Source organism: Miniopterus schreibersii, assembly GCF_964146895.1.
Source record: "Miniopterus schreibersii genome assembly, chromosome: 19".
Lineage (NCBI taxonomy): Eukaryota > Metazoa > Chordata > Mammalia > Chiroptera > Miniopteridae > Miniopterus > Miniopterus schreibersii.
In genome coordinates this window covers 2,187,978-2,201,119 of record NC_138119.1, presented here as the reverse complement: position 1 = coordinate 2,201,119, position 13,142 = coordinate 2,187,978, and the positions used below count along the sequence as shown (strand labels likewise).

The 13,142-nt window shown below is 55.6% G+C and overlaps 1 protein-coding gene across 1 annotated transcript in view; it reads right to left on the bottom strand.

Moving 5' to 3' along the window:
- Positions 1–12,781, bottom strand: part of PALMD (palmdelphin) — a 33,910-nt gene extending 21,129 nt beyond the window's left edge. Inside the window, exon 1 of the mRNA XM_081121696.1 lies at positions 12,233–12,781. Within this exon, the coding sequence (XP_080977822.1) occupies positions 12,233–12,277 (45 nt within the window). The 5' untranslated portion in view covers positions 12,278–12,781. The remainder of the gene's footprint in view (positions 1–12,232) is intronic.
- Between the last annotated feature and the right edge of the window lie 361 nt (positions 12,782–13,142).

Here is a 13,142-nt window from a genome sequence, read left to right as displayed (position 1 = left end):
CCGTTACGCGGTGGTGCGAGAGAGACAGATGTCTTCACTGGCCATGGAAACGGGTTTTAACTAATGAACATGTTGATTTACCAGCAGAAAGCCGGTTTGTCGGAGGGTCACTAGCCTCAAGCAGAATGACACCCACTGGGTGTCATATATTGCAGATAGGATGTGGGAAATTCTGTAGCCACTGGGAGAAAATACAGTGTAAGAAATCCATACCCAGTGGCGTTGGACCCTTCAATCTGATGCTGTTACCACCTTAAGGGATAAGTTAGATATCTACAGAGAGTCGTTCTAGCCTGAAAAATGTCCTAAGAAGAAAATAGGATACTGGGAATCATTCCTTCAATAAGGAATTGGCAAAAAATGAAATAAAAAACATCCGTCCGTGAGTGGAGAGTGGCAGGATGTCGTTCCGCATACCCACCGGCTGCCCAGCGCCCTGCGTCCCGAGACCATTAGCCTCTCTCCGACCTCGGGGACCTGCTGTTCTCACCAAGGCCTGTTCGTGTCCGCGCCACTCCGCTCTCCACCTCTCGGGTCCGGGTGGCGCCTGCTGCCCACTCTTGGGTTTGACGATACCGGGCTTTTCCTTCCTGCCCACCCCCATCCCAGCCGTGGGGCCGCCCAACAGCTGCCTCCTGCGTGGGCTCCCGAGGGGAACTTTCACAAGAAGAGATTGATGACGGCCCCTTGAACCAACCCCCAAACCTAAGCGCTATCTACAGTCAGTTCCCGCATCTTCCCTGCTTTGCTTTTGAACTTGGATGTTTTCAATGACAATGGACAATGTGCCTCACTCCATCCAACGTTACCAGTAGGAATCCCACTCTACCCCCGTGTTACCAGTAGGAATCTCACTCCATCCAACGTTACCAGTAGGAATCTCACTCCATCCAATGTTACCAGTAGGAATCCCACTCTACTCCAGCGATACCAGTAGGAATCCCACTCTACCCCCGTGTTACCAGTAGGAATCCCACTCTACCCCCGTGTTACCAGTAGGAATCCCACTCTACCCCCGTGTTACCAGTAGGAATCCCACTCTACCCCCGTGTTACCAGTAGGAATCCCACTCTACCCCTGCGTTACCAGCGGGAATCCCACTCTACCCCCGTGTTACCAGCAGGAATCCCAGTCTACCCCCGTGTTACCAGCAGGAATCCCAGTCTACCCCCGCGTTACCAGCAGGAATCCCAGTCTACCCCCGCGTTACCAGTAGGAATCTCACTCCATCCAACGTTACCAGTAGGAATCCCACTCTACCCCTGCGTTACCAGCGGGAAAGGAAGGCGAGGAGCGGCCTTGGCCTTCAGAGAGAACACCGTCTCCCTGTGGATGGGTGAACACGGGAAATCACGTGAGAGGCCACGTTAAACCCACGCTGTCGGTGCTGAAACATAAAACCCCGAGTGAACGTCACCACTTCCCCACGGGCGGCGCTGCGAAGCGCGGCAGGAGCGGGGGCGCAGAGGGGTGAATCCTCACCACTGGAGGGAAACCCGTGGCTGCGCCTGAGAAGAGCATTCCAGCCTGCGATGCCCGTTTTCTCGATAATGAAACAAGGTGCCCGCCTGCCAATCGTCTGTACTTTTTTACAGAACCTGGCAGAAACGGTGGTATTTTCTCCCTTTCAACGTCAAGTACAGAAGTCAAGGCCTCCCAGGCCCCTCTGCCCAGCGCCCAGAGCCCAGCGCCCAGCGCCCCCGCCCAGCAGCAGCGCGAAGCTGGGGGTCCCCCTGGCCTCAGAGAGCCGTGCGCCCCGCGAGCTCCAGGTGCGCGCAGGACCCGCACACACAGCAGGTGGCCGGGCGCCAGGCCCCACGCGCCGCCCTTGCGCCCCACGCGCCGCCCTTGCGCCCCACGCGCCGCCCTTGCGCCCCACGCGCCGTCCTTGCGCCCCACTCGCCGTCCTTGCGCCCCACGCTCCGACCTTGCGCCCCACTCGCCGTCCTTGCGCCCCACGCGCTGACCTTGCGCCCCACTCGCTGTCCTTGCGCCCCACGCGCCGTCCTTGCGCCCCACGCGCCGACCTTGCGCCCCACGCGCCGACTTTGCGCCCCACGCGCCGACATTGCGCCCCGCCGCCAACGGCCAGCCGGGCCCTACCCGCCTGGAATCTCCAAGCGGCAGGACCATCTGGGAGAGAACCGCCCCTGGACGCCCCGCCGCCCCGCGATCATGGGCAGCTACCTGAGCGGCCACCTGGGCAGGTCCCTCGGCCCCGCCCCCGCCCCGCCGCGGCGCCCCGCCCGGGGGCACCGGCTGCCGCAGCCCAGGCTCGCCCCTCGCCCGCGGGGCCGGGAGCGCGGCTCCGTCTCCTGCGCCCACCCGAAGCGCTGCGTCGGGACCCAGCCCCTGCCCGGCCCGGGCTACGCCAGATTCTGCAGCCAGAAGATGCCCGAAGCTTGGAGGCGCCTTCCCAGCCGGCCACTGCCCCCGACCCCCCCGGGGCTGGGTAGTTCCTGCCCTTGGGGGAGGGTGATGAATGCCCGCCACCCCCGACGCACGCAGAGCCGGGTGACCATCACCATCGCTCCACCTGCGCGCAGTGGGCACCTTTACTCGTGTCCGCGCCCCCAAGAGCGCCCCGACCCCTGTGCCAAGGAGACCGTGCTGGAGGCCCTCCGCCGATGCAAGAAAGGACAAGCGAAGTTCGACGGGCCGCTCTGGTTTGAGACCCGGGACACGGAGAAGAGCAGGCAGAGCCCCGGGCCTGGGCCGTCTGCCTTCGAGCCCATCCTGAGAAACGGAGCCAGCCTTCCCCTCGTGCCCAGGCCCGGGCCTCTGCTCTGGGTGCTTCAGTGCAGAGAGGAGGACCCTGCCGCCACCCTCGGGGCGCCTTCCCTGTGCTCTGCCCACCCCCCGGCCAGGACACCACCAGCCCCGGCCACACTGTCACAGCCTCAGCCAGAGAACTTGGGGCCTGACGTCACCACTGTGCCCTGTTAGAAAAGGCCCTGCGGCCTCCACCTACCGAGACTGAAACCCATAATCTTGTACCCTGGTGAGCGCTGCTCGTCCCCTGCATGAGTCAGGGACACCACCAGGTCACCTCCCACCCCCTGGCTGCCAGGTCACCTCTGGCCACCCAGCTGGCAGGCCTGCAGGGGCCCCCTCTCCTTAGCTGGCAGCACCCACATGCTGAATCATTGCTTCATCAAAGGTGTCTGTCCCCCCCCTCACCCAGCCTCCTGCCTTTTCTCAGGAGCACACTCATCAGGAAGGCATCTTCCTCCCCTGTGCCCAGTCTGTACACTTAAAAGTTTGTTCTTACTTTAAATAATGATTATAGGCGTCGTAATTATCATGGAGATAGATGGTCATAGTCTTTCTTTCAGAGATTCGTATATTAAGATATCTTGCACACCACAGTGTCTCCGCCTTGGCACTGTTAATATTTGGGGACAGACAATTCTTGGTGGTCTGCTGGGTGCTGTCCTCTGCAGCTTTTGCAGGGTTTGAGCAGAATCCCCGGTCTCTGAGTTCTAGGTGCCACATTAGCGCGGCTCCTCACAGCTTCCCTCGTCGCCCTCTCCGCTGGGGAACGCCCGCCAGCAGCAGGAGGGGCCTCTCCTCGGAGGGGGGCACCGTTCAGCTCCCTGCGTGCTGGTGGGCAGCCACACTCCACTCTCCGTGGACGGCCCGCAGAGAAGAGCACCTAGTGTGTGCACCAGTGGCTGCTGGCCCCAGCAAAGCCTCCCCAGCCCTGCGACAGTGGGCTTGGGCTGGTTTCATCTCGGGGCTGGGAGTAAGGTAACGAAGGTCGTGGCTGGAGGCAGGGCAGGGCGTCTCTGGTGTTTTGGCAACACCGGGCTTGCAGGAGGGTTGCTAAGGAATCCAGTGTTTTGTCGCTCAGCAGTAAGGCCATGCCCGCTCCTATCACCCAGGTAGCTAGGAAGGTAATTTTATAAGGTTGTAGGTGTGATTCTACTCTAAGAAAGGAGCTCCTTTTCCTCACGAGATATTCATCAACAGCAAGGCATTATCCTTCTGCCAGGTTTCATAGGAATATGAGCATTATTGAAAATAATGTGGTGAAATATACTCTAAGTCAACTTTGAGTTATATGCCTGGCTCTACTGCTAGTTACGCCAAAAGTTACCACGTCAGCTAATTCCTTCCCCAGTCATCATGAGACACGTAGATGTGAAATGCCAGCTGCCTCCCCAAATTCCCCCGCAAGCTTGAGCATCTCTGTAGGCACCTGGCACATCCGATGGTCATCAGTGTCAACCATTATGAACAACTTGTGTTTCTGTTTACTTCTAAGTCAACTAACAAAGGTTTTTCATTCAAAGAACAATTGCCTAGATTTTGAGTTGTCTGACTTAAGACTATTTTAGCAGTCAACACCCTCAAATTCCTGTTCTGGAAAAGGCCACCTCTTAATTATTCTGAACATTTATTTACCTTGTACAACTATAAAGCTATTGTGACCATCAGTGAATCAATGATATTACTCAATCCCATACTTGATCAAAGTAAGCATGATACTCAGAAATGTATCTTAGAGATGTTATTGATATTGATGGAGCCAATATTATAAAATGCCTAAAGCTGTTGAGAAGGCAGGACCGGTCCTGAGTTATTTAATTATTAGTTTATCCAATATTTAAGTACAAATGCTATGTTCGAGATCACGTTAGGAGTTATGCAATGTTTGAAAATTACTTAGAAGTAGATGCTTCCGCTGAGGAGCTTACACCCTCACGAAGAAAGCAAGTCATCTGTACAAGTAGCTATAGCCTAAGAAACGAAGGGATCCGTGTCATTACTGAGGCACACGCAGGCGCTGGGAGGCCTGAGGGGTTGCCTCTGGTGGCCCTGCTCAGGAGAGGCTTTGCGGGAGCCTCAGCGCGGTGGGTTGGGCAGTCCCTGTGGAGCTGGGGATAGGGGAGAACGGGGGTTCACGTCAAGGGCTCAATGTGGGCAAAGGCCTGGAAGAAAAGTGGGGCATTATTTGGGGCAGCAAGTCTGAAATCCAGGTTGCCATTCTGAGGCTAGGTCCTCAATAGAGACGGTCGAATGGCAGGGCAAGGGGTTTGGAATTTATGTACGGACACTGGGAGAAACGAAGGGTGTCAGAGGGAGAGGAGCGATAGGGTGAAGACCACGTTTTAAGAAGTTAGTGTCCCTCACTGTGCCGTAGGTATTGCAGGAGGGAGGGGGACCCGGGGGATCGTCAGTTAGGCTACAGCTCACGCGTAGGCCTTGAACGCTTGAACAAGAGGCAGCAGAGGGTGTGGAGGTCAGAGGTGCAAGGAGTTAAATTGGCAGGACCTGGCGACTGATGACAAATGGATGCAGGAGAGGGCGTAGGAGAGCGGACTCACTAATCAAGCAGGACGTTGGGGAAGGAAGAAAGTTTGGGAGGGAGCTGGTGGGTCCACACCAGGCGTGAGGTGTCTTTGGGACAGTGAGGTGGCGTGTCTTTGGGGCAGGCAGTTGGAATGTTGGGCGGACAGAGACGAGAAGAGGGGTCAGAGCTCGAGATAAAGACGCGGGAGTTTGGGAAGGGAGAGCTGAGGCCAGGAGACTGTCCGAGCGTGGCAGGGGACGTTTTTATGAAAAGAAAGGGAGAGTTAAAGACGTAACCTTCACGAAGCTCCTTCGTGAGGGAGGGAACCCACAGGGACTCTTGTGTTGGGACCAATCAGCTATTATCAACTATTATTTCCAATAGCACTTGGTGAATTGAGCCGAATCAATTAGTCGAATGGTTTCAAACTCATTCTGCTAGAAGCCGACTCTCACAACTTTATAGCTGGCTTGACTGACACTTTTTATTGTTTAAGGTGCCGAAAGAGCCATACTAGAAGCTCTTACTTGCATTTAAATACTACCAACCTTGCAGCTCCCTGGAGCTGTGAACATGATGGAATAACCTTGAATGGCAGGGACGTGCTAACACTACATTCCCAGGAAAGGATCTGGGCGGACTTAGAGGTTTACTAGATCTCGATGAACACAGATCTTAAAAATTATTGGGGGGAAAATCTTGAAAACTTGAACATTTCAAGAGGGAAGGCAGATGGTGAAGCACGGGCCCTTTATTTACACGTGGAAATGGTTTCACAATTGCAAATGATCTCAGATAAGAAGGAAAGAGCACAGCTACTAACAAGACCAAACCGAATCGTCTCCTGTCACTGGGAGTGTCCCGATGAGCTCACTGAAGCCAGAGGGAAGAGACGGAGGTGCGACCTAATTGAACAAGTTAAATGAGGTAACCGTCGGGGGAGATGGGAAAACACCGGGGGCACATGGACGTGCGTGTCAGTAAACATGTAAGGTGAAGTTTTGTCCGGAGAAAAAGATAAAGGCATTAATTAGACCCCTGTTGGGATACGCGGAGCAATGTTAATGCAACAGATGAATGAACTTTTCCACTCCTATTTTCTTCCGTGTTGTTAATTAAGGAGCATAATCTTGATCCTGGAGAGGGTTGAACAAATGTTGTTCCGGGGAAATCGAGGCCCAAGAGGAAACAGAGAACCCAAAACAGAGCTGCTCAGACTCGGAGGGGCTTCATTTGAGGGAGGAGGACAATTTATAGACTTATTTACTACTTTATTAAAATATTCTCAGCCCTAGCTGGTGTGGCTCAGCGGTTAGAGCGTGATCCCGTGAACTGAAAGGTCCCGGGTTTGATTCCGGCCAAAGGCATGTACTTGGGTTGCAGGCTCGATCCCCGGCCCTGGTTGGGGCATGTGCTGGAGGCAATTAGTCTATGTCTCTCTCTCACATTGATGTTTCTCTCTCTCTCCACCCCTCCCTCCCACACTCTAAAAAGCAATGGAAAAAATACCCTCTCGTGAGGGTAAAAAAATAAAATAAAGTTCTAGGTAAAGTTAAATATTCTTATTTGATTTTAAGAGAAGCTCTGCCCTTTGAGGCTGGGATCAGGAGTTTTTGCACGAAGCCAAGTGTCCCCCGCTCAGATGCTGGTTAAACTTGGGCGCCCAGCTGGCTGGTTTCTCTGAGAGTTTCCCCAGCAGCGGCTCTCCCTCTGGACGGTCCTGGGGCCCCATCATCGGCCCCGGGCTCCTCGGAGCAGCACTATCACCCCGCGGCACACGGGAAAACCTACCCTGTTATCAAAGAGCCGTTTCCTTAATGAGCTCACAGTCAGGCTCCCCATCACGTGGTCTCCTTTGGGGTGGGCTGTTGTGCTTGGCAGAGGTGCCCAGGGCCTGTGTGTTTGAAGAAACTTTTCCTTCCCTGGGAGGAGCGTGTCATCCCAGGACAGTGCCGTGGAAAACTGTGCGGAGGCCTCATTGTTCAAACATCCTGGCCCAGGCCTTCTCCACGTAGGACGTTCCCACATCTCCACGGGCCACCTTTGTGTGAATGTCTTCCGATGCTCCTGACAGATTGGGAGTTTGCCCTGTAACTGTCTTGACCCTGGGCAGAGGTGCCGGATGCCTTCTTTGAGCAGCTATTGCTTTAACAAGTCCTTCCAGCCCCGCTGGAGGGGCTCGGTGGCTGAGTGTCGACCCAGGAACCAAGAGGTCTCTCGTTCGATTCCTGGTCAGGGCACATGCCCGGGTTCCAGGCTCGATCCCCAGTAAGGGGCGTGCAGGACGCAGCCGATTGATGTTTCTATCTCTCCCTTTCCCTTCCTCTCTCTCTAAATTAGTAAAAACATATTAAAAAAAGTTCTGACAACGCTAAACCGTGCAATGGTCCAAATGCACTCTGTGCCTCCCTTTAGTCAGCAGTCAGCCAGGCTTGCTCTCGTTCCCACTCTCTGGTTGGCACAGGCAGGACGACCAGGGGAAGGTGTGTGCGGCCGGCCTGGGAGACGGAAGCAGGGCCAGCTTCTGGGGCGGGTGACCTGTGACGTCCCACAAGGCTCCCCGCTCCGAGGGGCCCAGCGTTTCGTTTAACGCTCTGCGGCTGCTATCTTGAAACTCTGAATGCTTTTTGAGCCACGGTCCCCACACTTTCCCTGTGTCCTGGCCACAGGGGATGCAGCAGGTCCTGCTGGGAGGTCGTGAACCGTCTTAACTGCTAGAAGATCCCCCCAGAGAGTGACCAAAAGGAAATGAGCCGAGCTGGAGGGCCCAGTGACAGGGCCACTCGTGCTAAAGAAACATCTCGAACCTGCTGTGCCGAGGTTACTGTTTTAACACTGCGCTTGGCATCGGGCAGATTTCTGTTTCATGTAACAACTTCGCGCCTCCGAGAGTCCTGTGTTTACAAGCCTAGGACGGATTCCTTGGGAGTGGGAAGCGGCAGGGAGTGGCCCCGGGAAATGTGATAGCTCCTCATTACCGGGCGTCACCAGCAGCCGGGCCGCGGGGCTGGCTCTGGGAGCTCAGGTTCCGCGGTCAGAACTTTCTGGGGCCCCTTTCCCGGTGGACCCGGCGCTGGGCGGGCGCTCGCTCCCGTGATGATCACGATTGTCTGCGTTTTGACCGACAATCGTGGTCTCTCTGAGGCCCCTCCCGGCGGCTCTACCTTGAATAACAACCCAGCCCCGGATCCATTAATTCCTCTGCACGTTTACACGCAGAAGGCCTCGGACGGAGCCGGTGCTCAGCAGCCGTGCAGTGAATAGGGAGCGAGAGAACGGCTTGAGAGCTCACATCTTCCCGGCTCCAGGGAAGCCTTGATGAGAATGAAACCTGGGCCACGTTCCGGCCCCTCTCCCCAGCTGGTCTCTCCTCTGCAAACTCATTCACGAGCTCAGTTCTTCTGGCCGGCCCCCCACCGGCACCTGTTTTGGGAGGCCAGCTTGGGGTCCCGGGGTTTTCCTGTTCGCGCCTTCCCATATCACTCAGTAACAGTATTTTCTAACACCCGGGTCGGAGTGGAGATAAGACTGTGTGTTCCTTGAGCAGGAAGATGTTAAGAGCTTGCAGGATATGACTAATGCTTACGGGATCTTTTATTTCTGAGGGGAATTCACCTGGGGCCCTTTCCCTGGTTTTTTGGGTTTTTTTTAGCTTCATCCGAGGATATGTTTATTGACTTTAGAGAGAGAGGAAGGGAGAGAGAGAGAAAGAGAAATACAGCTGTGAGGGAGAAACATCTATCCGTTGCCCCCCCCCCCCCGCCCGGTCGTGGGATCGCCAGCAGCCTAGGTATGTGCCCCGACTGGGACTCGAACCTGCAACCTTTTGGTGTATGGGGACGACCCTTCGACCGACGGAGCCGCCCGGCCAGGGCTCCCTGTTCTTTAGTGGGGCCACCTGTGCTTGCAGAGAGGAACCCCTGTGAGTCTTCACCTCTCTGCTCCTGAGAGCACTGGGGACCTGGGTGCCCGCAGTCCCTGTTCCATTCGCGTCCAAGTCAATTTCAGTTACTAGTCTCCCTCGGTAGCTCTCCTTCTGTATAAAAATCAGCCACTTGTTAAACTACGTACTGACTTGAGCCTCAAGAGACTTTTAAATCAGAGGACTTGCTGCTTAATCAGTTTGAAGCAGCTCTGGCTGAAAGCTGAGCTCCGAGGCTGAGAGGTCCCCTGGCCACGGCCGCAGGAAGAGCGGGCGCGGGGAGAAAGTAGCAAAAGGGGGATGTGCGCGCCCGCAGCCGGCGAAACAGAAGCCGCGCCGCCTTCGCTTTCTGTGAGAATCTGAGACTGGATTTCCTGAGACGGGCAACGGATGGCACCCTCAGGGCGACTGGGTTTTCGGGCCGAGAGCCCCGGTGCCACATTCCACCTCCTTGCTGTGTTTAATCTTTGTTGTTCTAAGAGGAACATGAAGACTGCCCCGTGGTTCAGCCCAGTGACGGGCTGGGGTTCCCTGCAGTGGGAATAATGACTTTGGGTTCCCAAAACCAGGTGGGATACCTTCGGGGGTGGAGACTGTTTCCTTTCGCGGCCAGGAATGGGAGGAAAACATTTCAATGTAAACATCAAATAGATTTTAAACTGTAAAAAGATTTTCCCCTCTTTGTAACAAAGTAACATCTAGGAGTTGCTGTGCTTGGAAACATCCAGCGATTGTCTTATGATTTTGTTCTTGAAGCATGTACCTAAAAATGGTTCTGGTGTGTCGGGAAACAGGAGGGAAAGAGTTAAAATGAGAAGAGGGTCCCTGGGTCAGAGGTTTTGAAGAGTTGAAGTACTTCCCAAAGGGAAGCAATCCTTGCAGACTCCCTGGATACTGTGTGTGCGCATGTGCATTTGTGTGTGTGCAAGCACATGGGTATATGTGCATGTGTGTGCATGTGTGTTTGTGTGTGCATGCGCATACGTGTGTGTGCGTGTGTGTGTGTGCGCGCACGCATGCGTTTTTCCAGGGGCAGGGGCACAGCCGCGGTGGCTTCCTGGGTGAGGCGGGTGCAGAAAGCTGGCTTTCCCAGGGTGTGGGGAGGGAGGCGAGTGCCTGTGTTGTTTCCATGGATACAGCACTGCTCCAGTTTTCCCCTAGGTGGTGACAAATGTGCCTGCGCTTAGCCTGGTGACTGGACTCGGCTAGTGGAAATTGGTTCCCGTAAACTTTCCTCAGTTTTTTCCCTGCGACCTTTATGCAAACCTATTCCTTCCCAGACAGCCCTCCTTACCGCCTTACTTTGGAGACTTGCTTAATCCTTTCTAATGGGATGTGCTGAGGCTAACGGAATAGCCGAAAAAGTCCTGTTTTTTTTTAATCGTCCCCCAAAGCGCATGCCAGTATGTTGAGGGGTCTACCTACTCTCTTGTCTGCTTGGGAGGCACAGGGAGTCTTGCCCCACCTGCGTCCGGCACCTCGGTGAAAAGTCCCCCCCCCAAGACCCGTCCGCAGTCCCCCGTCTAGAACCAGCGCCGGTCAGTGAGAGCCACAGGGCGCGATGGAGGGAGCCAGGGCGCGGCGAGGAGACTGCGGAGCGAGGGGCTGCCGGTGTGTTTCGTAGGATCGGCCGTTTCATCTAGTTAATCAGGAGACAGACGCTCGGGGAAGCGGAGCCTGTGCCCACGCAGCTCACGCGGTCTCACCAAGCACCCTGTAGACAGCAGCTGCGGTGCCAGAGGCCCCGGCCAAAACCAACACAGCGGCCCGGTTCCTGTCCCTCGTGGGGGGCAGCCGGGCCGGAGGCCGGGGCTGACAACGGAGAAAGAACAAACCAAAACAAGCAACCGTCCACACCGAAGTTTTCCGAAGAAAGGGAATTGCACTAATTAGAAGTTAGACATTTCACCAGCGTCATCTTATGGAAAAGTGCCAGCCTCACCCAATGGCTCCTTACCATTGGCTGAGAAAATGTTTCAACTTACTGGGTCCTCTCTGGGTGGACCTGAGACACTGTATCCATTTAATAAAACCCCCAGCTGGGTTTCGCGTTATTATTGTTATTATTTATGCCGGGAGAATTTGAAGAGCAAAGAAAAGTACCTCCCCCCAGCCCCGGATTTAGCATCAGTTTTTAAGAAGCACCCATTTCTCCCCAACAGTGGCAGAAAATGCTGAGACCCTGGGGTGCCAGTCTCCAAAGTTTCTTCTCTTTATAAAAACATATCTCCTAAGTGGTAGCTAATGATAAATGGTGCTGCAGAATCCCCGGTTACTGCCAAACAGGATTTAATAAAATTAAATTTAAAAAAGCCGGATTATTTAAGGAAAGTAATTCATTTCTTGCTTCGACTCCTTCCCAGAACAAACATAAAAAAACGCATTATTTTCCTTCCCGGTATTAAGGAAATATTTTCCAAATCCACTGCCCCGCCCGCCCCGCATTCCTCGGCCGGGGGCTTATCCAGTGTGCGACTCGCTGGAAGCCGATATCTGAGACCTAATCTGATACGTGCTTCTGCCCAGTTTTCTCCTGTTTAACGCTCAGCTTACGAACAACATTCATTTTCAGTTTGCCAGGCTTTCTGGAACATACCACCACGCCACAGAGAAAAAGTTTCCAGTTGTTTGTTTCATTTCTCCTCTCCTCCTCTGTCAGAGATGTTAACTTTTTCTGTACTAATTTAAACAGCCTCCAAGCCGGGAACCTGCCTTTTGGTCTCATGCCTGTCACATGTAAAGTTCAGGAAAAACTGTGTTTCTAAGCGAATAGAAGAGCAACGAAACTGCCTCAAAAGCTTCCTGCGTTTTACAGAAATCAAGCCCATTTACCCCGCTCTCGGGTTCAGAAGCCCGGGGCTGAGAGGGGTCACGGGGGTTAGGAGAGCGGCGGGGCGCGTCCCTGAGGATGACAGCTCTGGTCTTCCACGCGCGGGCCCGGCTCCCGGGCAGGGCCGGCTCGCAGCGCCGCCCCGGGAAGCAGCCGCCCGGGAGCCGCGAGCGCGCAGACTTACTGTGATGGCCTGGAGCCTCTCCTTCAGCAGCTCCGTTTCTTCCATCCTAGAAGTCAGGGACCGGGCACGGGCCGACGGTGCGGGAGTCCCCAGCGACCATAGATCAGCAGCCTCCCCGGGGAGAGGGGCAGGGGCGACGGGGGAGCAGGAGAGATCCGCCCGGGGCGCCGGTGGGGAGGAGCAGCGCCGGCCGGCCGGCCGGGGAGCAGATGCACGTCCAGATCAGGCCAGACAGACACATGTAATGAGGGTGTGCTGGGCAGGCGGTGCGGCTGCTGGCTCCAGCTGACTGACAAGTCTGAGCGGCAGCTCCCAAGCCCTTTCCTCCAGGAGCTGCCAGCCCTTTGTTGTAATGTGCACAGACAGCAAGGCGCATTTCTGATTAACTGTTCCTTCCCCACGCCGGCCGGCGTTTCCCGGGACTGGCACCGGGAGCCCACGCCCGGGCTTCCATCAGCCCCGGCTCCGGCCACCCCCAGCCGCCCCTGCGGTGGGATCTGCCTGTGTTTGTATAAAGTGGGGTCACCTGCCCTCCCCTCCAGGCCGTGTGAAAACGGGGCCTCCCCTTGCCCCGGCAAGGCCCTGCTGCCTGCCTTCCTCTGATTGGCTATAGATAGTCATATAAGATCCGGTGGTGCTGTAGAACTTGCTGCAGCGGCGAACTGACTGACCCGGGGCAGGCCTGCCGTCCCCCTCCCCTCCCGCCCCCCCTCCCGCTCAGCAGTCTGTTTGGGACTTTGGGATCTCTAGGTCACGGAGAAGCCACAGGTGTTAGCGGGGCTCCGCGGAGTTCCTGGCCCCCCAGCCGCGTTGGGTGCAGTGCCAGCCGCAAGTACCACCCCGTGACTTCTCGGCCTGGATCTCGGTGGAATGCAGGTCCTTCTTGGACCTGGTTCAGAAATGACACTTG